The 25,203-nt window shown below is 43.4% G+C and overlaps 2 protein-coding genes across 2 annotated transcripts in view; both read right to left on the bottom strand.

Annotated features, from left to right (window-relative positions):
• Positions 1–1,664: 1,664 nt before the first annotated feature.
• On the bottom strand, positions 1,665–3,228 carry ccr12b.2 (chemokine (C-C motif) receptor 12b, tandem duplicate 2). The gene is made up of 2 exons (XM_052114203.1): positions 3,139–3,228; positions 1,665–2,881 (listed from the first exon to the last, which is right to left on the bottom strand). Exon 2 carries the CDS (start codon positions 2,867–2,869, stop codon positions 1,892–1,894), a length of 978 nt encoding a protein of 325 aa, XP_051970163.1. The 5' UTR covers positions 2,870–2,881; positions 3,139–3,228; the 3' UTR covers positions 1,665–1,891.
• A 7,010-nt stretch (positions 3,229–10,238) lies between these two features.
• Positions 10,239–25,203, bottom strand: part of si:dkey-225n22.4 (collagen alpha-1(XXI) chain) — a 77,769-nt gene continuing 62,804 nt past the window's right edge. Inside the window, exons 25-30 of the mRNA XM_052113430.1 lie at positions 22,532–22,564; positions 21,359–21,505; positions 20,819–20,873; positions 20,095–20,286; positions 19,915–19,992; positions 10,239–11,845 (exon numbers count right to left, since the gene is read on the bottom strand). Of these exons, the coding sequence (XP_051969390.1) occupies positions 11,655–11,845; positions 19,915–19,992; positions 20,095–20,286; positions 20,819–20,873; positions 21,359–21,505; positions 22,532–22,564 (696 nt within the window). The 3' untranslated portion in view covers positions 10,239–11,654. The remainder of the gene's footprint in view (positions 11,846–19,914; positions 19,993–20,094; positions 20,287–20,818; positions 20,874–21,358; positions 21,506–22,531; positions 22,565–25,203) is intronic.

Raw genomic sequence — 25,203 nt, 5'->3', positions numbered from 1 at the left:
ATGATTTACTAAGTCTGGTGTGGAAGAACTTGACTGGCCTCCACAAAGCCCAACCTGAACACTTTTGTGATGATTCACAACGCAGACTGTGAGTCAGACTGACCCAACTGCACATAAACTCACTTATGTCCTTGTGTCAAGATAGGAGCAAATCTCTGCAGTCATGTTCCAACATCTAGTGGAAAGCCTTCCAAGAAGAGTGGAAGATTTTATAGCAGTAAATGGAAGACACACTCACTATTAATGCCAATTGTTTTAAAATGTTAATGTTCAACAAGCACATATGACTGATGTTAGTACTGTATGTTACCATACAGTACTTTTGACCATATAGTGTTTTGTGAAAATTGAAATTGCAAACAATTAAAGAAAAAGAACAAATACATATTCATTATGGATGAATTGTAAAAATTAATTTATTATAATGCTTCCGAATGGAACAAATTATCTCTAAAAGCATCTGACCTTACATGAACATGCAATGACAAAATGTACATCTCACCTAGACCAAGGATCGCAGATGTGAAAATGAAACACGTGTATGCATTCAAACCTTGAAGAGGATGATTTACTTTAATCAGTTTGTAGTCACGATCACACATGTTAAATTAAAAAGCAAAAACAGAAAGGAAGGAGGAGGCATTAATTTGCGCAAGAGCAATCTGTGTAGCAATGCATAATACAGGAATTTAAAGAAATTTCTCAATAATAATAGGAATAATGTGCTTGCATTATGTAATATTAATTCAGCCCACTTCCTTCCACCCCTTTACTCATGAAATACACATGTAGACTGGAATATTTCCTGTTTTAGTTTGTTTTCTTACATTTTTGTTCCTTTTTGTCCATTGACAGTCCGATTCAAAGAAAGTAATCACATAGCATCAATAAAACTCATTACATTTGCACTACATTTGCTTGCATACTATATATTTTGCATACAACATGATCATTTGTATTTATAGGTATTTGTATACTTTGGCATACTTTTTTTTTACAATTGGTTAGACAGTGATATCAATGTATGGAAAGCTTCTTAAACATTATTATTTCACTTATATACAACTTTAGAGAAGCACTAATGTTTACGAATCCTTTGAGGTTAGTAGAATACTGAATTAATGGAATTCATATGTATATTTTATTGTCTTTTTAATATGTGAGATATTTGTTTAACACATTGAGTGCAAATTACTTTACTTTTCTAAGCTGCATCTAAATGTAATTTATAAACTAATTTGGCATTAAAAGGTTCTTTCTCAAACAAAGTTTCTCCACCATTTACTGATATATGAGGTTCCTTGGTCAACTAGGGTCGCTAACTTTTGTCACGCAAATATGGGAAGCGTCAGCCTTTCGGCTGTCCCCCCTTGAATATTTTGTCTCTTCATTATGGGAAACAATTCCGTCAATACGCAAAATTTCACCATCCAAACTGGTTCCCTCTTGAGCGTTTCGGCATTAAAATAGGGGACATCTAAATTGCAGCCAAAATATGGGACATCCCGGATAATACTGGACAGTTGGCAACCCTTTGTCACCTGTGGTGGTGCCATTGAAAAGTCTTCAGAGAATATGTAAACATTTGTGTCTCTAAATTTGTAAATACATTTAAATTCACATTATGTATGGATACTTATAAATACAAATGAGATCACCCTGGTTTTAATATGAGCATTTATTAACATTATCAAATAAACACCAGGCAACAACATTCACAAATTTCTTTATAATTAAGAACACTACTGTATATCTAGTTTGTCATACAGAATAAATATTTTGCCTTTTCGTGTACAGTACTACTGCATGTACTTTTACTTTAAAAGCACTATGAAACCACAACACTCTGTACAGTCATTCTCACCCTCTCATTTATAATTGCCAAGCTTCTTTAAGCTAACGACCTGCTGCTTGAGCTGACAGTGATATAGTTCATTAAACATGGAACTTGATCCACTAACAGTCTTCGTACATGATTCTGGAACTTTCTTCCCATGAAGGTGTAAAAAACGGTGTTAATACAGAAGTATAATCGGGCAATGTTATTAGTTATGCGTATTGCATAATCATCAAGGCTGTCATCACATGGGTATGGGTCTTTGTTCTCGTATATCATGAGTATAATATTATAAGGGCTCCAGCATGCAAAAAACATAAGGACAGTTATGAAAATTAGTCTCACTGTCCTGTATTTCTTTACCATTCGAGTGTACATGACTGTTAGTATTATCCTGAAGTAGCAGTAAACAAATACAGCAAATGGGAAGATAAAAAAGAAAATAAATTGCTTGTAGAGACTAAAGACCTTCCATTGAGACTCACTGAAATCTTCACACAAAAGTCCATTTAGTTGGTCCTCTTGTACAGAGAAATGGAAGAAGGGATCAAGGCTAGCGATGAGACTAACGCTCCAGACGATTATAGACAGTGCTACAGCATAGCAGCTACTGCGCTGTTTGTTAGCCACCACACAATGGACCACAGCCAGGTAGCGATCAAACGTCATGAGGGTGAGGAAGAGGATGGAGCTATAGAAGCCGATAAAATAAGCACTATTCACCAACTTGCAAAGAGCCTCACCAAAGATCCACTCGTGGGAATGGTAGACAGCTTGAAATGGGAGCGTGATGGTAAAAATAATGTTGGATGCAACCAGGTTGATGAGAAATATATTTGTGACCGTGTTGAGCTTTTCAAACTTGTACATGACGAGCAGCACTGCTCCATTGCCAAGTACGCTAACAACAAAGATGATGTAGTAGAAGGGTGGTAGAAAACTTCTGGAGAACTCATTTATATCAATGGTGTTGCACAGGCTTCCATTGGTTGAGTCGTATTCGTAGTACTCTGTTGTTGCAGACAATTCCATCTTGGTGTTTACCTACAATTTGAAGAATTTAACTGTTTTAATGTAATGAAAGTGTGGCTGTTTGTGGTCCACAAGTCAATTTTCATTGTTCTCGGAAGATTAGGAAAAGTCATAAAGTATCAACCTTATAATTGTTAAGCATGTTTTATGAGCTTGATATGACGGTTCAGACGTTAACCATGAAAAACGTGCTATTATTTATGCTTGGGGTCTCAAAGACCCCAGCAATATAATATGAACAAATGCAAGAGACTTCATTTTCCACTTACCCCAAAGCACTTCTCACAGATTGTCTGCCAAGTGCATCAATAGAAACTGTCCTCTAAGGTGGAGCAGCAGCAAAGTAGTGTGAACTGTATGTGTCTGTGAAAAATCTGAATCATTTCTTGAAGTCATCCCCACTTCCTTTAATTTGATGACATGGGAGTAATCTCAACACCCAAATTGCGTTTGAGTATGTTTACTCATTAAAACAAAATACATACTAATTTTCATCACAGTAAACCCTAAAGCTGTCATTACTGTAAAAATCAAGTTGTCTTAATTATTACTTGAAATGTCAAGTTTTGGACTCATAACTCTATTTAAGTTCAAAATATTTAAGTTCACTGAACTTATTTTTCTTAAAAATCCATAGATTTAAGATTTAAAGTGTTTAAAACTAGAACATTTAGTACAAAATTGAGGCTATGGGGAATAAACACAGTCCCTTGCTGCTTGAATTATGTTTCCTTGGTCAGAGGGAACAGATTGGGGAATTTAAATAATTGTTATTAAGAATTCATAGATGTTTCAGCTCTTTTTTGTAGTATTTATCCTTTGTTGCAAATAGTTGTTTGGTGTAATGTCACCATTAGGGTGATCTGTGTGTCTCTTTGGTTATGTTGGACCCTGGTCACACTATCTCAGTTCTCTTTGTGCATGTAAAGCTGAAGCACATATATGCATTTCTGTAAAGAATTATTTAATAGCTGACCTAGAATCAGTTATCATCTTTATTTGAGCTGTGCTGTTGTTTGGTCTAAAATGTAATCAATTCAATTAAAATGTACAACAGTAGAAACAACAATATTTAAATTCAAATCTGAGTTAAGTCTACTTGCATGTAGTTAATTCAACTTAGATAGTTAAGTTCACTCTACTTGAAAACCAAGTTAATTGAACATAAATTGTCTAGGTTATGTTTGTAACCTCCGTTCCCTGATGGAGGGAATGAGACGTTGTGTCGAAGAAGCGACACTAGGGGTCTCTCTTGTATGCCGAATATGCCTCTGATCTATGAAAAAGGGCCAATGAGAATTAGGCATACAGTATTTGCATACCCTGCCCCCAGGCATACGAGTATAAAAGTGGAGAAATACGTCGAGTTCATTCAGGAGTTTCTGAGGAGCCAGAAATGGTCCGGCCACCACAGTGGCTCGGCTCAGCGACGTGATCGGGAGGACTGCATCAGGGAACGGAGGTTACATATGTAACCTAGACATTCCCTGTCTGTCACTCACTTCGACGTTGTGTCGAAGAAGCAACACAAGGGGTCCAATTTAAATCACACCATGCGCTGAGCCGTGTACGTGTACTGCTGACAAGAGAGCGGGCAAGTATTTCACGTGCAAAGGTGACCAGTTGTGTCAGACTGCACGTACCCTTCCCCAATGCCACATACGTAAAAGTCATCGGAATCCTTCTGGTTATAATAAATAGGGGAACAAGGCGACAATGGGCCGAGTCAAGCCGGGCCTCTTTTCTCTCTAAGTTTCTTGCATAGAGCCAAGCGGCTGGGGCCCTTACACACATCGTGGGAAGGGGGTCTTACCCAGATCCACGCTTGCAGGGCCCTGAGTCCAACTGAACCTAGCGGCTCAAAGGGGGGTCTCTGAAGGCCCGTGAGGAACACTGAGAGTTCCCAGGAGGGGAACAGGCTTGGCCGGGAAGGATTTAACAGCCGAGCGCCTCTTAGGAACCTGATGATTAAGTCGTGCTTGCCCAAAGACTTGCCATATACTGCGTCATGGTGGGCCGCGATAGCAGCAACATACACCTTCAAGGTGGAAGGGGACAGCCTCCCCTCCAACCTCTCCTGCAGGAATAAGACCACTGACCTAACTGCACACCTCTGTGGGTCTTCAGCCATGAGAACGGCATTTGCAGGCCAGGTCACCCAGAGACAAAGGAAATATCTGTTTTACTGAGAATTAAATAAATTCAACAAAAGATTCTCCTTCCAGCCCTCCACCGGGGGACGGAGCAGTCTGCTTACCTGCTCCGGTGCTAACATCTTGGTCCCTGGGTTGATCGACTCAGGAGCGCCTGGGAGCCTTGCAGGTCCTCGAGGTGGTCCGTGAGACGGGGGGCGTCGACTTTCTGCGGGGTGCTCGACGCGTGGGCTGAGAGCTGGGCCTGGGTTGAGGCGGAGCAGGGCATTTCTTCGCCACAGGAGGTCGCCCTCGGTGAGCAGATGGAGCATGGCCCATGGCGGCAGGTTTGCGGTAGGACAGGATATGCGAGATGGCCTCCATCTGTTTCTTCACCGCGGAGAACTGCTGGGTAAAGTCCTTGACGGTGTCGCCGAGAGGCCGAACTGGGAAACAGTTTGTTGGTCTCATGCATCTCGACCAAGTTCAGCCACAGATGATGTCCCTGGACCACGAGTGTGGGCATCGCCTGCCCGAGTGACTGCGCTGTGAACTTCGTGGCTCTGTGAGCAAGGTCAGTCGCTGAGTGCAGTTCCTGCAGCATGTTGGGATCAGGGCTACCCCCGTGCAGATCTTTCAGTGCCTTGGCCTGGTGGACTTGCAGGAGGGCCATGTCCATCAGCGTATCCAGTGGCGCTGTAGGCTTTGGCAGTCAATGAAGACGTTGTCCTACAGGACTTTGAGGGGAGTACTGGGTGACCCCGCCAGGTTGTAGGGTTCTCGGGAAACAGGTGGAGCACAACAGCCCTGTCCACCTAGGGAATCGCCGTGTACCCGTGGGCCGCTCCGCCGTCAAGTGTAGCGAGAGCGGATGAGCGAGTGGCTTTGTGAGGTGTGGAGAGGGGTGCCCTCCATGCAGACGTCAGCTCATCATGCACTTCCAGGAAGCGGAAGCAGCATGGAGCCCCAAGGAACCAGTCATCCAACCGCAATGGCTGTGGGGAGGACGGAGGGTTCCAGTCCAGCCCCACGCTGGCGACAGCCCGGGCAAGCATACCGGACATCTGCGCGTCAGCCTCAGCCTGGGCGTGCTGGCCCGAAGGCGGAAGCCCAGGGGAGTCATCAGCGTCAGACTGTCCGTGCTCTCTGATGCGGCGGCGAGCTCATCCACCTTGAGCTCTAGAGGATAGGCAGGCTGGCTGTAAGGGAAGCCGCTGTTTTCTCGAGCATGAACGGTAGTCAACGGGTGTGCCGGGGGGGCGGGTGGTCCGAGGGGGCGTACCCGTGGAGCTGCACCTGCTGCCATCCCTAGATAGCCTCCATCACCAGCCGCATCGTCCTCAATCCCGTGGGAAGAAGGAGCAATGCGGGGGGCGGTTGGAGTGGCATGCTTTCTATTGAAAGCGAGCTGCGACCGCAACGTTGCCATGGTCATGTTCTCGCAGTGAGAACACGAACCGTCCACAAACGCTGCCTCGGTGTGATCGCAACCCAGACACACGAGACAACGTCTGTGGCCGTCTGAAGCGGAGAGCACTCGACCGCATCCAGGAACTACACAGGGGCAGAAGGGCATCTTTATAAAGACGCGTCCTGAAAAGGACTTTCAACACCTGCTGTGTATTTGCTCTTTTAGAGTAAAATACTCTTTCAAAGAAAATCACTCTTTTAAATAAACTCTTTTAGTTTTGCGCTGTTGAAGTGCCCACAGGCAAACTGCACTGCTGTGCAGGGAAGGAGAAAGCCACTGAAGTGCGCCGTAAATCCAACAGCAGGCAGGCGTCAGAGGAACAGGAAAGTGTGTGTAACTAGCAGCTGACTGCATACACGACCATTGGCTCCGAAGAAAATTTCTGAATGAACTCGACGTATTTCTCTGCTTTTATACCCGTATGTCCGGGGGCGGGGTATGCAAATACTGTCTGCTTTTTTTCTTAGATCAGAGGCATATTCGGCGCTCAAGAGAGACCCCTAGGGTCACTTCTTCGACGCAATGTCAAAGTGAGCGACAGGTGGGGAAACTCAAGTTTTGGGAGACCACATTACTCAGTGGAATTGAGGGGACAAGTTTACTCAATCAAATGAGTACAATGAACTTATTAGGGTTTTCAGTGATGAATCCATAAACCTAAAACCAGCAAGACGTATTATTTATTATTACCTTTTATTATCTTTTCTACAAAGCCATCTCTACCTCAAGTAATAAAGATTTTAAGCAATTAGTCAGAACTTGCATTGTTTACACGATTTATGATCGTGTGAATCACTTTAAAAAATTCACTTTATGCAGCTTTAATTAACAGCATCAAGAATATTAATATAAAACAGGTATTTTAATGGGTTTTACAGTCAATTGAAATTGCTACCTTTGTCCTTAGCTTGTGACAGTATCAATCATAAAAACAGAGAGTTTCATTCAAGTGTGTTACTGTAAAATGTATAGAAATATATTTGAAAATGAAGTACAATATATGAATAAAACAACCTAGCAAAGATGTAAATCCATTGGACTGTTTTAAAATAAAATATATTATGAGATAATTTGTGAAGGTTGTGAATATTGATGCATTAATATCAAATGATGACAGCTGTCTTTTAAAATAAATATATATTTATTTAGCAAATTAGCAGGTTGTATGGATTTATACAAACATGTTAAAGGTGTAGTGTTAATGGTTTTTAAAAGGTTTCAGATTCTCCCATCTACCATTGTTTGGACAAAATGTGTTTGGTTTCTAATTAGTCAGCCCTACAGTTACCATTTCCTGTGCTCATTGTTATTCTACTGCCCTCCTGTCTATTGCAAAACAACTTGATGGCAAAGGGCTTTTTCTGTGTAGGGTTCCCAACTCTAGAACCTGCTACCATCTAAAATCAAATAAAAAAATACTAAGAATCTTTCATAATATTAGTTAAGCGCTGGTTTAATAGAAATCAGAGCTGTACTAATTTATAATTCTCAATGAATTTTTGGTCTAATCTTTTATGCTATATGTTACCAGGGTTGAGAGCAAACTTGGAATTTATGTATTTATTAATTTTGTTATATGATTTTTTATATTTTTTGATTTACGTAGTTTTTAATTTAAAAAAGCCTATCTAAGAACTGAGATGCAAATTAGCATGTGCTAATCTCCTGCATCTCATGAACAATGCATCTTTATGTTTTTGTGCTGAAATCTTGTTTTTGTTCAGTCCCTATACAAATAAACCAATAAATAAAATAAAATAAAAGGTCCCACCAATAACTCACAGTAATGGTTGGTTCTGCAATGTGTTTTTACTAGGTTCAAATTGATTGAAACAGAAACAATGGCTTTTTTCATATCGCATATGAATCTGGATTGTTTTTGAAATCCACTATGATTGTTTGCACAGTCATTTTGTAAGTGATGAAATCTACATTGTTCCAATAGTAATGATGTTATCTTCATCACAATGCCAAGTGACGTTCTCATAAAACAACTGAGAAAACAGAGTATTAGGACACATTATGTGCATGGACAGTATAGTGACCTTTGTATGATGTTACATACATGTTACATCCTCATAAACAAACAAAAAATGTATAATATGATCTAAAAGTTCATATTCTTAAAAAAAAATATATATATATATATATATATAATTTAGTTACGGTCCTCGAATCTGATTGGACAAGATACATTCCATGAGCACTGATGGTCTGACACCATGCTTCGCATTTGTGTTAAGAGCTACTGTTAGACTTTTGTTTTTGACATTACATATGTCAGCCAGTTAGGTGGTGTGAAGAGAATCCGTTTCAGCTAGTGTCTATAAAACAGCTCTTTGTGATCACTTGTCTAAACTACACTACTAAAGCTAGGAGATTTAAACTGCTTTAAACAAACAACTTCAGCATTGTGGCTCATCACAGCTGAGAGACACATCAGAATGATTAATTACACAATTAGTGCTGTTTAAAAATGGCGGAGGACATTGCGGTTTCTATAGTGATCGATCCTTGCTCACCAGCTACCGCGAAATAGGGAGAAATACCCCTGATTGTATGCTATTTTTCCACTGAGATAGCTGATCTCCAGAAAGCTGACAGTATCTCTTCTTGGGTGTGGCAACAGGTGATCACACACACTCCATCTCACTCTCTCTCACACACACACACACTCTCACTCACATACACACACACACACACACACATACATTCTTATTTAACAATAACTTGTCAGAAACAGCACAAGCCATGATACTATTTCTGAAGTGACATTTTTGAATTACTAACAGAGGCTTGGACGCAACATTTGTTTTGAACCTGCATCGGCAGATTCTGATCCACCGCGTAAGAAAGTAGTCGTTTTTATGACCGTACTCAGTTTTTCCTCATTTTTAAAAATGTTCTTTTTCATTGAACTGTTGTATATAAGCAATATCACACTCACAATTGTGCTATATGGCCCTAAATCAGCACTGCTGTGATTACCTATGGCACTCGGCCTTTAAACAAATCACAGCAGTGCTGATGTAGGGCCATATTGCACTCTTGCTTGTGTGAAATTGCTTAAATATATATATATATATATATATATATATATATATATATATAGCTTTTTTCCTGACAACAAACATCTAAATTGTTTTTAGTTGAATCCGACAACAGACTATATATATATATATATATATATATATATATATATGTATGTATATATATGTATATGTACCTGTAAGGTTCGCTCCTCGCCAACAAAATGGACGAACTGCTTCTGCTTTCTCAAACAAATAATTATTTTGTAATTTTATATATATATATATATATATATATATATATATATATATATATATATATATATATATATATATATATATATATATATTGTTTCTCTATTTGAATTTAACCATTGTTACTAGAATGGATCACATTTCTGTGAAGCCTCCTTTGCTGTGATGCTTAAAGCTTCAATATTTATTTTGAAATTACTATTACCATTTTTACACTTTTGCCATTAGGGTCTGTGGGACCCCAAACATAAAAACAATAAAGTTAATCACAAAGAAAATCAGTAAAGATTTAATTTTCCACATCCACAAAGCACTTTTCACTGTTTGTCTGCCAAATGCATCAGTAGAAACTGTCCTCTAAGGTAGAACCACAACAAAGTAGTGTGTACTGTATGTTTGTGTAGAGAATGTCTGAATTATAGTTTGAAATCATCACCCAATTCCTATAATTTGATGACCCAGGAATTTTTTCAACAACCAACTTGAGTTTATTCACTAATTAACACAATGTTCATTTTTATGAAACCACAACAGCAAGACCTGTTCGTTTTTATTGTATTTTGAACAAAGCCATCCTTATAGCAAATAATAGAGCTCTTAGGAAACTCAGAGATAAATTAGTAATAACTTGCATCATTTTCCTGATTTACAAAACTAGTCAGAATCAACGCAGCTTTCAGTAACAGCAACACGGATGCAGAATCTTTTTTTTTTTTACTGTCATTTGGGATTTCTGCTTTTGTTCTTAGCTTCTGACAGCAAAGGCCTTTAAAACAAAGTGTTTTAAACTAATGTGTTAAAATGTATGGAAATACAATATATGAATAAAACAACAAAGCAAAGATGTAGATCAATACATAAGAATGGTCTAACAAAAGATAACATAAGAGAAGTTGAGATAAAATGATGATATTATAACCATTAAAGGATGAAAAAATGTATTGGGAAAAAAAAAACTTTATTTAACAAGTTAGAAGATAGTATGCATTCACAACACAAAAAAAGGCTATTTAGAATAATTACATCTATCAAACTTTTTCTTTTTTTTTTCACACACAGCTTTATTTTTTTCACTGCCAAGAGATAAGAATAAATTCACGAGTCACTGAATACAGAAAATTGAATAAATACTGTATTTTTGGCTTAAAGACTCAGTGAAGAAAGCATGGATTTTTTTCCACTTCAGGCTGTGCAAATAATAATAAAAAATATGTATATACTTAAAAATATATATTATTTAATCGACCCAAGTTAATTGAGATGATTGTTGAGTCTGTTCTTCAAAAAATGGCCAATCAAAATCTTGCCAGCATGTACTGACAAAAAAATCTAATTTAAGGGCAATTTCATGCCCAAAACAAACAAAAACATTTAAAGCCTGTACCCAGTATTTCTTAATTCCTTTCCCTGAATGCACTTATTCTTTTACATCTTCAACAACCTAACACTTTTATTATTGCAGACGTACATTGCATTGTCATGCTGCAAAAGTACCTTTTTGACAACAATATATTTATTTTATTACAAAGTTTTCATAATTAAGCACATTATTTTTATTTTGTTGTACTACTTCTGATATTGTTCCACATCAGTCATCCTATAATTAATTAGTATTAAAAAGTAATTGCGTGAAAAAGTAAATATTCACATCCATCCACAGTACTGTTCTTGCTATATTATTTCACATACTGCCTTTGTACCCTAGTTGTTCCCAGATGATATTTCCATTAATGGTGTTGGCACTTCTTTAAATTCTTAAAATGTATCTAAACGCCATTGATATGCATTGGACAGACAATTTCCTGTCCTAAGCCATGTTAGTAAATTCCTCTGGATTGGTTGAGGCACTTCTGGCAGTATGAGAGCTGAGCCCATGTGTTCATCCTAGTATGTGTATGTTAGAAATCAGGCCCTTTACTGTAGCGTTCATCCCTGAGGTTATAGGCTTGGTAACAGATGGACATGTCACACACACCGGCTGGCCCAGGAACACCTTGCTTCCCCGGAATGCCTGGAGTCCCAGATTTACCTGGTATTCCTGGAGAACCCGGACTACCAATGCCATCACTGCCGTGGGGGCCCTGGATCCCTGTTGATGCCAAAAGGGAATTCAACATATGCAGAAAGGGAATAAAAGTCTTACAATTACACAATACTTGTTGTTGTGTTGTATTTCATTGATTGTGTATCTTGTTTATAATGTAATAATAAGAATACATTTTATAACTTTCTGTATTTATTTTAACGTATGGATTGATGGATGGCTGGATGGATGGATGAATGTATGGGTGGATGGATATATATATATATATATATATATATATATAAGATAACGATGGTGCCACAGATGGCGGCTTCAGTGTGGAGCACTCTAGCTTTTTTGTTACTTTTGTTAGTTTGTCACCAGGGATGAACTGCTGAATATTTGGCAGAGCATACCTGAAAAAGTTTTTCTGGTGTTTGATTATTCAGACGTTTTATTAGACATCTTAGTTGGAGGCACAGCGGTGCTCTACATGTAATCTAAAAGACGCACGTGGGGGAAGTGAGCCGCATGCTTGTGAAGCTTCGTCAATGTGGCTGTAGGCTGCCGAATATTCATCTGGCGAATGTCCGCTCCCTTGCCAACAAAACGGACGAACTGCTTCAGCTCACTCAAACAAATAAGTACTTTTGTAAGTAAGAAACATGCTGCTCTGTGTTTCATGGAAACCTGGCTGAATGAAGCCATCCTGGACTGTGCGTTTTATCTGCCGGGCTTCCAGATGTTCAGAGCGGATCGTGTTTGCAGAATCATCAGGGAAAACGAGAGGCGGTGGAAATGGAAGACTAGCAGCTGTACATCATCACATCATTTGCTGGGTAATTCCTAGCCACACATGTAAGCCATTGCTTTATAAGTCTCCTCACAATCTATCACATTGCTGTTTCAGTGTGCTAACACGGCAACCTCCACCACCCCACCACCACAGGTTAAGCCATGTCCCGCACGGGGGTAGGCTCCTCGCCCCTGCCTCCTATCTCCGGCAGGACATGACGGTTCCGGGTACAACTCCCTCGGACCGCCGGACGGGGCCTACGCCAAAGAGAGAGACATTACTTTCTGTTTTACATTTATCAAATAAATGGTATCTTAAACTTCACTCAAGCCTGCGTGTCTTCCCGATAGAACATGCTTTTACATCAACGAAAGTTAGTGTACAGATGTAACATCTTTGAAGAAGATGTGTTGTCCTAATTTGGAAGCGCTCTTTATCTGTAAGCCTTTCTACTTGTTCATTCTGGAGAGTGTTTATATCCCGCTACAAGCATGCGTGAATGCTGTGTTGCAACAGCTTGCTGATCACATCACAAACATGCAGCAACAACACCCGAGCTCACTTATTATTTTTCTGGGATATTTTAATAAAGCTAACCTCACCCATGAACTGCCAATATACAAATAACACATCACATGCCCGACCAGAGAAATAAATATTCTGGACCACTGTTACACCACTGGCCCTAAAATTAAATTAAAGGATGCATATCTCTCTGTCCCACGTGCAGTTTTAGGACTCTCTGATCACTGTCTGGTTCATCTTCTCCAGACCTAAAAGCAGACACTAAAATCAGCTAAGCCTGTAGATAGTTTTTCATCTGCCTATATATAAGCATGCTCTGACCAACTGGCACCCATCTTCACACATATCTTCAATAGATCACTGGAGCAGTGTGAAGTTCCCTGCTGCTTTAAATGCTCCACCATCATTACAGTCCCCCCCCCCAAAAAAAAAAAATCACAGGACTTAATGAATACAGACCTGTCGCTCTCATGTCTGTGGTCATAAAGTCATTTGAGAGACTGGTTTTGGCCTACCTGAAGGACATCACTGGACCCCTGCTGGACCCCCTTTAGTTTGCTAACCGAGCAAACTGTCTGTGGATGATGCTGTCAATATGGGACTGCATTATATACTGTAACACCACAACAGACCTGAGACTAATGCAAGGATCCTATTTGTGGACTTTAGTTTACCCTTCAAAACCATCATGGCTGATCTTTTCTCAACCAAACTGACCCAGCTCTCCATGCCCACCCCAATCAGTCGATGGATCACCAGCTTTCTGACAGATAAGCAGCAGCTAGTGAGACTGGTGAAACCTCCGGGACCCTCATAAATAGCACTGGTGCTCCTCAGGAATGCTTTTTCTCTCCACTGCTTTTCTCCCTTTACACAAATAACTGTACTGCAGAGGACCCCACTGTCAAGCTCCTGAAGTCTGCAGATGACTCCTCGGTCATTGGCCTCATCCGTGATGGTGACAAGTCTGCATACAGACAGGAGGTTGATCAGCTGGCTGTCTGCTGCAGTTACAACAACCTTGAACTGAACACACTCAAAAAAGTGAGAACAGCACTGTGGCAGCAGTCATTCAGGTTCTTGGGCTACACCATCGCTCAGGACCTGAAGTGGGACACCCACATAGACTCCATTGTGAAGAAGGCTCAGCAGAGGTTGTACATCTTTCACCAGCTGAGGAAGTTCAACCTACCACAGGAGCTGCTGACACAGTTCTACTATGCAGTCATTGAGTCTGTCTGGTGTACATCTATAATTGTCTGGTTTGGTTCAGCCACCAAATCAGACAGAAGGAAACAAAAACAGACAGTCAGGACTGCAGAGAAGATTATTGGTGCCTCCTTGCCCACCCTCCAAGACCTGTACGTCTCCAGAATGAGGAAACAAGCAGGTAAAATCACTCCGGACCCCACGCACCCTGCCCACTCCCTCTTTGAACTATTGCTCTCCGGCCGGCACTACAGAGCACTGAGCACCAGGACATCCAGGCACAAGAACAGTTTTTACCCACAGGCCATTTTCCACATTAACAATGAAACTGCCTCAGGACTCCCCATAGTGCAATAATGCAAATACATATCTCATGTACATATGTATATTCACATATTTAATTCAATAACAGTACATACCCCTTCATTGCACATACATTTCCACTTGCACCTGTACATACACCATTCTGTTATATGTCCTATTATTTGTATGTTTATTTATACTCTTACCGTATTTTATATTTTGTGTCTCACAGTAATGTTCTGTGTGCAATTGTTTCTCCTATCACCTTGTGTACGTGAGAACACTTGGCAATAAATCTCATTCTGATATTGTTATGATGTGAGGCAGAAGTGAAGGCAGACGAGAAGGTGCGGATCCAATCGCAGTTAACTTTTATTTAAACAAATAAACAAACAAAGGAAAACCCGCAATGGGGAAAATAACATGAACAAAGAACTCAAAATAACAAGAACAACGAACTCGGGCAGGGAACACAGACCAGGAATATCAAGGTGACAATATCAAACATTCAACAATCGACCGGGAGTGAACAAAACGCAGGGCTTAAATACACAGGGAGTGATGACTGGATTGGACACAGGTGAGAACAATGAACCAAAATGGCCGTGCTGATGGCAGGTGGATGGTGGGAAATGTAGTTTAAGACAAGAACAGTGAAACACGGGCGGACAACAAGGAAAACGTGACATGGAGCATGAACAGTGACGGGTGAAAAGGAAAACACGGAGTAGACAGGGAAACATGACATGAACGTGAATATAGAAACACAGAACAAAAGACAACAGTGAACATGACAGAATAAAAGAAACTACAACAAACCAAAACAGGAACTAAACTAAACTTCACAATAACAGTACAAAAAACAAAAGACAACAGGGAACATAACATAACCCCCCCTCAAAAGGACCGGAATCCAGACGGTCCTAAAGAAAACAACAAGAACAACAAAAAAAAATAAATGTCCAAGGGGTGAGGGATTAGGACAGGGGAAAAACAGACAGACCAAAGGGGGCACAATGGGTACAGGGACAGTCCAAGGAGGCACAAGGGGAAATCAGGCAGTCCACGGGGGCACAAGGGGCAATTAGGTAGTCCATGGGGGCATAAGGGGCAATTAGGCAGTCCACAGGGGCACAAGGGGCAATTAGGCAGTCCACGGGGGCACAAGGGGCAATTAGGCAGTCCACGGGGGCACAAAGGCAGTCCAGGGAGGTGGAGAGGGTAGACAGATAGACCATGGAGGCCGAGAGGGCAGGCAAGCAGTCTATGGGGGTGTGTCAAGGGACCAGGGTCAGGTGGCCGCAGAACAGAGGCCGGTTTAGATGGCCCGGAGCTGGCCACTTGGCAAGGACAGGGACCAGGTCGGGGGCCTGGGAGGAGGCCACTGGGCAGGGACTGGGTCAGGAGGCCAGGGAAGAGGACTCAGGACAGGAACAGGGGCAGGAGGCCTGGGTGGAGGCCACAGGACGGGAACAGGGTCAGAAGCCCTGGGAGGAGGCCACAGGATAGAGGCCAGCTTCGGTGGCCTGGGAGGTGGTCGTGGGCCAATGGTCGGTTCAGGGGACCTGGGAGGTGTGGCCACTGGGGGAGCTGGCGGAGCCGCGTGAGGCGGAGCCAAGGAGGACCTCTGAGGCGGGCAGTCGAAGACTTGGGTGGCGGCGCCGCAGGAGGCATAGGCAGGGCCGCAGGAGACCCTGGGGGCGGAGCAGAGGCAGGCAGAGCCATGGTGTACCCTGTGGGCGGAGCCGTAGAAGGCTTGGGAGGCGGCGCCGCGGAAGGCTCAGGAGACGGAGCCGAAGGAGGCTCGGGAGGTGGAGCCGGGGGAGGCGATGGCGTAGAAGGCTCAGAAGGCGGAGCTGAGGGAGGCTCAGGAGGCGGAGCCGAAGGAGGTTCTAGAGGCGGAGCCCTAGAAGGCTCTGGAGGCTCTGGAGGCGGAGCCGTAGGAGGCTCGGGGGGCGAAGCCCTGGAAAGCTCAGGAGGCGGAGCAGAGGGAGGCTCTGGAGGCTCAGGAGGCGGAGCTGAGGGCGGTGGCGCCGTAGACAGTTCTTGAGGCGGAGGCCTGGAAGGCTCCGGGGACAGAGCTGAGGAAGGCACAGGAGACGGAGCCAAGGAAGGCTCAGGAGATGGAGCCGCTGGAGGCTCTGGAGGCGGAGCCGCAGAAGGCTCTGGAGGCGGAGTCGCAGAAGGCTCTGGAGGCGGAGCCGCAGGAGGCTCCGAAGGCAGAGCCGTAGGAGGCTCTGGAGGAGGCGCGGAAGGCAGAGCCGTGGATGGCTCGAGAGGCTTGAAGGGTAGAGCCCTGGGAAGCTCGAGGGGCTTGAGAGGCGGAGCCCTGGAAGGCTCGAGAGGCTTGAGAGGCGGAGCCCTGGAAGGCTCGAGAGGCTTGAGGGGCGGAGCCCTGGAAGGTTAGAGAGGCTTGAGGGGCGGAGCCCTGGAAGGCTCGAGAGGCTTGAGGGGCGGTGCCCTGGAAGGCTCGAGAGGCTTGAGGGGCGGAGCCCTGGAAGGCTCGAGAGGCTTGAGGGGCGGAGCCCTGGAAGGCTCGAGAGGCGGAGCCCTGGAAGTCTCGAGAGGCTTGAGGGGTGGAGCCCTGGAAGGCTCGAGAGGCTTGAGGGGCGGAGCCCTGGAAGGCTCGAGAGGCTTGAGGGGCGGAGCCCTGGGAGGCTCGAGAGGCTTGAGGGGCGGAGCCCTGGAAGGCTCGAGAGGCTTGAGGGGCGGAGCCCTGGGAGGCTCGAGAGGCTTGAGAGGCGGAGCCCTGGGAGGCTCGAGAGGCGAAGCCCTGGAAGGCTCGAGAGGCTTGAGGGGCGGAGCCCTGGGAGGCTCGAGAGGCTTGAGGGGCGGAGCCCTGGGAGGCTCGAGAGGATTGAGGGGCGTAGCCCTGGGAGGCTCGAGAGGCGGAGCCCTGGGAGGCTCGGGAGGCTCGAGAGACGGAGCCCTGGAAGACTCGAGAGACTTAAGAGGTGGAGCCCTGGAAAGCTCGGGAGGCGGAGCTCTGGAAAGCTCGGGAAACTCGGAAGGCGGAGCTCTGGAAAGCTCGGAAGGCGGAGCTCTGGAAAGCTCGGAAGGCGGAGCTCTGGAAAGCTCTGGAGGCGGAGCTCTGGAAAGCTCGGGAGGCGGAGCTCTGGAAAGCTCGGAAGGCGGAGCTCTGGAAAGCTCGGGAAACTCGGAAGGCGGAGCTCTGGAAAGCTCGGAAGGCGGAGCTCTGGAAAGCTCGGAAGGCGGAGCTCTGGAAAGCTCGGAAGGTGGAGCTCTGGAAAGCTCGGGAAACTCGGAAGGCGGAGCTCTGGAAAGCTCGGGAAACTCGGAAGGCGGAGCTCTGGAAAGCTCGGGAGGAGGAGCCCTGGAAGACTCGAGAGACTTGAGAGACTTGGGAGGCGGAACCCTAGGGGGCTCGAGAGGCGCTGGCTCTTGGACGGTCACGACCATTGGCACTGGCTCTTGGACGGTCATGGCTACTGGCACTGGCTCTTGGACGGTCAAGGCTTCTGGCACTGGCTCTTGGACGGTCAAGGCTTCTGGCACTGGCTCTTGGACGGTCACGGCTACTGGCACTGGCTCTGGGACGGTCGAGGCCACAGGCGCTGGCTCAGGGACGGTCGAGGCCACAGGCGCTGGCTCAGGGACGGTCGAGGCCACAGGCGCTGGCTCAGGGACGGTCGAGGCCACAGGCGCTGGCTCATTGACGTTTGAGGCTTGCGGCACTGGCTCATTGACGGTTGAGGCTAGCGGCACTGGCTCATTGACGTCTGAGGCTAGCGGCACTGGCTCACTGACGTCTGAGGCTACAGGCTCTGGCTGGGTTACCGTGGTTGACGAGGATTCGGGCTCGCTCACGGTGACATGCGTGGGCTCTGGCTCGCAAATCGGGCAGGCGCGACCGGGAGGCGGAAGCCCGTCTTCTCTCCTCCTCCGGCAGACGGCGGGCCGCGCTGGCTCGTGGAAGGCGACTGGCGACGCTGGAACGCTGTCCCTGGTCGGCGTGACGGGAGCGCCAGGGACGACTGGAGAGTCTCCGCTGTAGGTGGTGGGGTAGGGTCCTTCCTGGAAACGCCCACAGTGAACGGAGAGCCGCACAACAGTAGGGTCGCCTCCAGGAGGTCGCGGAGGGTCCAGCCGCTCGTAGTCAGAGGCAACCGCTCCTTCACCGAAGAGTTTAAGTTGTCTCGGAAGAAGACCACCAAGGCAGAGTCCGGGAAGTCGGTGAAGCTTGCCAACATAAGGAAGTCTCGAATGTGGTCTTCTAAGGGACGGTCCTCCTGACGCAAACAGAGCAGCCGGTAGTTTGCCCGCAAGACTGCTGGATCCATTGTTTGGGTCGATTGTTCTGTTATGATGTGAGGCAGAAGTGAAGGCAGACGAGAAGGTGCGGATCCAATCGCAGTTAACTTTTATTTAAACAAATAAACAAACAAAGGAAAACCCGCAATGGGGAAAATAACATGAACAAAGAACTCAAAATAACAAGAACAACGAACTCGGGCAGGGAACACAGACCAGGAATATCAAGGTGACAATATCAAACATTCAACAATCGACCGGGAGTGAACAAAACGCAGGGCTTAAATACACAGGGAGTGATGACTGGATTGGACACAGGTGAGAACAATGAACCAAAATGGTTGTGCTGATGGCAGGTGGATGGTGGGAAATGTAGTTTAAGACAAGAACAGTGAAACACGGGGCGGACAACAAGGAAAACGTGACATGGAGCATGAACAGTGACGGGTGAAAAGGAAAACACGGAGTAGACAGGGAAACATGACATGAACGTGAATATAGAAACACAGAACAAAAGACAACAGGGAACATAACAGATATATATATATATATATATATATATATATATATATATATATATATATATATATATATATATATATATATATCATTTACACGATTCGCATCAGGGTGTCAAACAGTGCTTTGAACAGTGCATGAAAAGCGTTGCATACAATGGCCATATTAGGAATGGCATACTAACCATACTACTCTTACTGCTTCTGTCATATCTATGTATAACAGAAATAGCAAGAGTCTTGTTCAAAATCTTGTTCTGCTTTTAGCGCTGGCACTGCCCATATGATAATACTTCAGATTTTTCAGAAATTCAGATTTTCTTAAATTTTTTGTACAAAAATGATTAAAACCAACATAGCACAAATATTACATTGCTACAAACTTGACACATGTTTTAAACTAGATTCTAATTTTTATCATCTCAGACGACCTTATTTTTTTTAACAACCCATCCATCCATCTACAAGAAAAACAGAAGCCTCAAGCTTGTTATTTAATAATTCCACTATACCTGTGTCTCCTGGAGGCCCTGGATGTCCTGGCCTGCTCTCTCCTTTATTGCCCTTCAATCCATGTGGGCCCATATCCCCTAAAAGAGTACAAATACTATTATGCAATTAAAATAAAACCAACAACAAAGCCAAATGTATTAACACAATTTAGAATTTGTATAGTCTTATATCTCTCTTACCTTTGACGCCTGGGGGTCCTTGGATGCCCAGGGGCCCTGGGTAGCCCTGAGTACCAGGAGTACCAGGATAACCAGGGGGCCCATTGGAACCTTTAGGCCCTGGAGCTCCAGGCTGTCCCGGTGGTCCTTTAACAGTCTCACAATTTTTACAGTGCGGAGGACTCATCATTTGCAAGAGCTGAGGTAGCTGATCTGAAAGAGATGTATTACAATAGAGATTACAGAACACCCCATATATGCCATTGAGTCCATTGCTGTTAAAAGGGGTCATATTGAGAGAAATCAAAATTGGCTTGCTCTTTCATAACAAAAGTTTTAATTGTACTAATGATTGCACAACTTAAAACTTCCTCCCTAGTTCAAAAAGACTATCTGTTGAAACTACTCTGTAAAGATATAGCCATGAAAGACCAAATTATGACCAATTCAATTGTGTTTTTTGGTGCAAAATAATAATAATAAAAATAGAATCACATTATAAGTGGACGACAGGGAAAAAAATAATGAGAATGTATAATACGACCCCGTTAATACAAAACAAAATGCAAAAGATGCGATAACTCCACTATAGTGAACATGGATTTAATCAAACTGATTTATTTGGGCATCTCATCTTATTATAAGCTTTTTACACATCAAGCTTGTTCATATTAAAACAAGGGAAATCTGCTCAAGCTCTCTGTTCTCTGGAGAATAATGACCTTGAACAAGGATGAATACTCACTTCTCAGAATGTCTCCACAGAGTTTTATTAGGTACTCCTCAGAGGGAGGCTTTCCCTGAAACACACATTGAGTCACTCATTCTGTACATGACAAACACCTACAGTTTTAAAAGAAATTATAAGATTTAACAGATAATAGAGGAAGAAGCAAATTTAAACTGCAATTACACATACCTCAGGCATTGAGGTTTCTTTCAAAATGTCTTTCATAAACATGCTGGTATTGCCTCATCATAGGCCTAGGCAGGTACTAAAAAACAGCCCTGGACCTATGCTGGCACCATCATAACCAACAGCATATATTCTTAACATCTAGGTTGCTTTTGTAACCCCCGTCCCCGATGGAGGGAACGAGACGTTGTGTCGATGTAGTGACCAGCCCACCAGGAAAAATCACGCTGCTCCCTATGTCCAGTCCAACCCTGCCCTTAGTTTATGTATGCATGATTTGTAAAACATTTTTTGTGAGAGGCAATACCTGATGGTTATAACAAAATCTGAATTCATAGATATAGCTATGGGATACAAAAGAAAACTCACAGGTTTCCCTGGAAAGCCCGGAATGCCAGGTTGCCCTGGTGACCCATCCTGACCTGGAAATCCACGAGGTCCGACTGTGCCAATATATCCTATTTCTCCCTTCTTTCCATCAGGACCTTTGACCCCAGTCTCGCCCGGAATACCTTTCTATTAGATAAAAAAAAATCAGGTATAAACAATACCATGAGACCAACCTGTTAGATGAAAGGGTCATAGTTCAGATTCTGTATTAGCAAAATTGTAGCCATTATCAAATTGTAATGTATATTTGCATTTATAAAAATGCATGAACGTAATAGCATTATTATTAAACCAACTGATATCAGCAAACCAATGTGGATACAAAATTTCTCAGAACTAACTTCCTCCTTCTTAGCCATTTTTGCAAATGCTTTGCACAAACACTAAAATGTTGCCAACACTAAAACCAAAGAAGTTTCTGCAATTGTCTCTTAAAATAGTTGAGCCATACCCATCTTTCACAGTACAAAGATCAGAAGATTCTGGTTATATCCCAGTTTCTACATAATGTGTAGTAACTGTGTTACTGCATTTTTGCCTGTTGCAAGTGTTTGACAACCAAAAAGTGTAAATATAATTTTTTTATTATTATTTTTTTGTATTTATTAAGAGTATTATTTTGAACATACTGTATATTTTTTAATAATTTATATAGTTTAAAACATAAAACAAATTGTTGTTTTGTGACATATTTTACTTGACAAGTGTACCTGTGCTATTTCACAGCAATTCTTGAAAGTTAAATAATTGCATTATACTGGGAACATTAAAGATAATGTATGGAAATAAGCTACTTAATAAAAGTTTTAGTTTAAACTTTTGCTTTGGAAGAAAAATAGTTTAAAAAAAGCACAAGACTCACTTTGTGGTCCTTCGCCCACAAACACATAATAATAAAATAAATATAAACCGAAAATTTGAGGGAAAGTTGACATAGCATCCACTTTGCCTGTACGCTCTAACAGCATACTGAAACCATCTTAGTATAACTGTCAAGTTGTCAAATGTAAATGCTTTGTAGACATGCTTCAAAGGGCTTTGAAGCGCTTTGCCGTCCCATGTTACTTCCTCAGCAGGCAGAAACGATCTTGTTTCTTTTGTAAAATATGGTGGAATGGATTAAACGTGATTTGGCTGTGTAATTCTACAAACCTCTCCTTTGCTACCCCTGGGTCCGACTTCACCCTGGTTCAGGAAAAGAGAGGGAAAGAGGAAACTGCTTTTAAATCTTTTTATGATAATATCAGAGAAAAGCCTACTTTATTAAACAGTGGCTCAATATGCACAGTTGGTGACAGAAAGAAAGAAAACAATGCTTCCATTTTGAACAGATGTTCCCTTCCCACTGGCAGGGAAAGCCCCTGGAAATCATGTTTAAACCATGACTGTTTTTGCCACTAGACTGAAAGAGATGGGATCATGATGTATAATCACATGCTGAGCCTTCATCAGCCAAATAACAAATGACACTGTTTCTATATGCACTTCGGCAGTCAATTCGCGATGGACTTCAAGGACACTTAATTTATTTTACAGTTCAATCGATATCTATTAGTTTCAAACATTTCCCACCAACATCTACTCAGTTTACTTAAATAATAAATGACTTGTGTTACACATAGATAACTAATTTTGACATTATATACATGCTGTATAGCCAGAGGAGAACTGGCTGCCCCAGCTGAGCCTGGTTTCTACAACTAACAACTTATGGAGTTTTGGGTTCCTTGTAAAGTGCAAGTGGGCACGGGTGGGAGTGTTCGTGCTATCTGTGGGTGTATGCGCAAAAACTGTGTGTCACTGTCATAGAAATATGCCTGACATTCGTCAAGCAGACAGTTAATGCACTAAAGAATGTAAGTCCATTTTTCTATCCTTCTAATTCATTGCATAGGTTTGGCGAAATTGCGTGCGCAAAGTGCTAACAGGCTAGGTCAAGTGCAATTTCATTCTTTGATTCTTCTCCGGCCCCGTTTGTTTCCTACAGCACTTTCATAAGAAGTTGGTAGTGTAAATGGGATGTATGACTTATGTCATAGTGCTGCGCTTAGTGCTAGAACTCTTAAAATAGGGCCCAATGTTTCAGACTATGTACAAGTTCAAACATGTAAACAGTGTTAGGAAATAACAAACTAAAAGTAGCAAAACTAGTACTGTAATGTACTGAATATTTCAGCGGAGTGACAGTAGCTCGATTGTTTTCAAAATAGTGTAGCTTTTCCAGTAACAGGTTACTTTTTCCAACAAGTAGTGGTGTAGTGTGACAAAATGCTATATAGTTTGTGGTTTGTAATCATATTGTACTGTGTATGCAGCTTTACAGACGGGCAAGCTGAGCCATTAATCAAATGCGCTCAGAAATCTGATTCTTTTTAAATGATTTGGTTCATTCAGACATTTCAACCTGTTCTAAAAACAATTCATAAAATTATTTGAGTTTGACATTTTGTGGCAAAATACTTAGTTAAATGCTGCTGTTCATGATTCAGTTACTATATATAAACTAGGGTGTTTTAGTCTTAATAGTTTTATTTAATATTGCATAATCAAGTTTAATACTGTCACCCTAATTGAGATTCTCATTGTTTTCATCTTCTCTGACTGTAAAAAAATTACAGTATACAATCTGATTTTGGGCCCTCAAATAGCTTCAATGCAATTTGCTACTTTTTGAAAGTAACTTACTTGTACTGTAGCTTTAAGAAGGGTGGCATAACGTCTAGGTTACGTATGTAACCTCCGTTCTCCGATGGAGGGAACGAGACGTTGTGTCAGAGAAGCGACACTAGGGGTCTCTCTTGAGCGCCGATATTCACCTCTGAACTATGAAAAAAGGCCAATGAGAGTTGGCAACCAGTATTTGCATGTCCCGCCCCCGGACATACGGGTATTTAAGCGCCGCAAATACGGGAGTTCATTCAGGATTTTTCTGAGGAGCCGGAAATGGTCCGGTCACAACAGGGGCTCGGCTCAGCGACGTGGCAGGGGAGACACAACGTCTCGTTCCCTCCACCGGGGAACGGAGGTTACATACGTAACCTAGACGTTCCCCTTCTGTCGCTCTCTCCACGTTGTGTCAGAGAAGCGACACTAGGGGTCCACTTAAAAAGAGCCATGCGCTGAGCCGTGTACGTGATCTGCTGATACAGGAGCGAGCAGGTATTCCTACGTGCAGAACGACCAAGTGTATCAGGCTGCACGTACCCTTCCCCAATGCCCCATTTAAGCCATCAGGATTCCTTATCGTTACCCTGGAGGGGGGAACAAGGTGATGGCCGCCAACATGGGAACGGGCCAGCCTGGCTGGGCCTCTTTTCTCTCTATGTTTCTCGCATAGAGCAACTACGGCCGGGGTCCTTACACGCATTGAGGGAAGGGGGTCTTAGCCATTATTAGGGCGGAGAAGACCCTGCGGAGGCCACACCTACCCGGGAGGGGAGGCAAATTTTGAGTGGCAAATACATCGCATGGCCTATACTTAGGTCTTATGCGGAAAAGTAGTGCGGTGGTAGATCCAGCCTCGCAGAGGGGGGAAGCATACAGCACGGCAACCGAGGCAGCTGTAACTGCCTAAGGTAAACACGGAGTCAACTTGTGAGGGGACAGAACCATGGTTTTACACACAGGGGGAGTCCGAACAGGAGGCCTTACCTGTGGGGCACCTATACCAGTACAGGGTAGCTTGCGGTACCCGCAGTGGTTTGGGTCGGTGTTGTAGGAACCTTGGGCACTTAGCCCGGTCGCGGTCTTAGGATCACGAAAGTGTCCGCCGGACCGAACTCCAGGCAAGCGTCGCTAACAGAGAACGCATGCAGGTCCCCGAC

The sequence above is a fragment of the Xyrauchen texanus genome, chromosome 41, assembly GCF_025860055.1.
Source record: "Xyrauchen texanus isolate HMW12.3.18 chromosome 41, RBS_HiC_50CHRs, whole genome shotgun sequence".
NCBI lineage: Eukaryota > Metazoa > Chordata > Actinopteri > Cypriniformes > Catostomidae > Xyrauchen > Xyrauchen texanus.
This window is presented reverse-complemented; position numbering and strand designations above follow the sequence as displayed.

Coding starts and splice junctions, on each gene's coding strand:
- ccr12b.2 (XM_052114203.1), bottom strand. CDS start 2,869: ATGGAATTGTCTGCAACAACAGAGTACTACGAATACGACTCAACCAAT.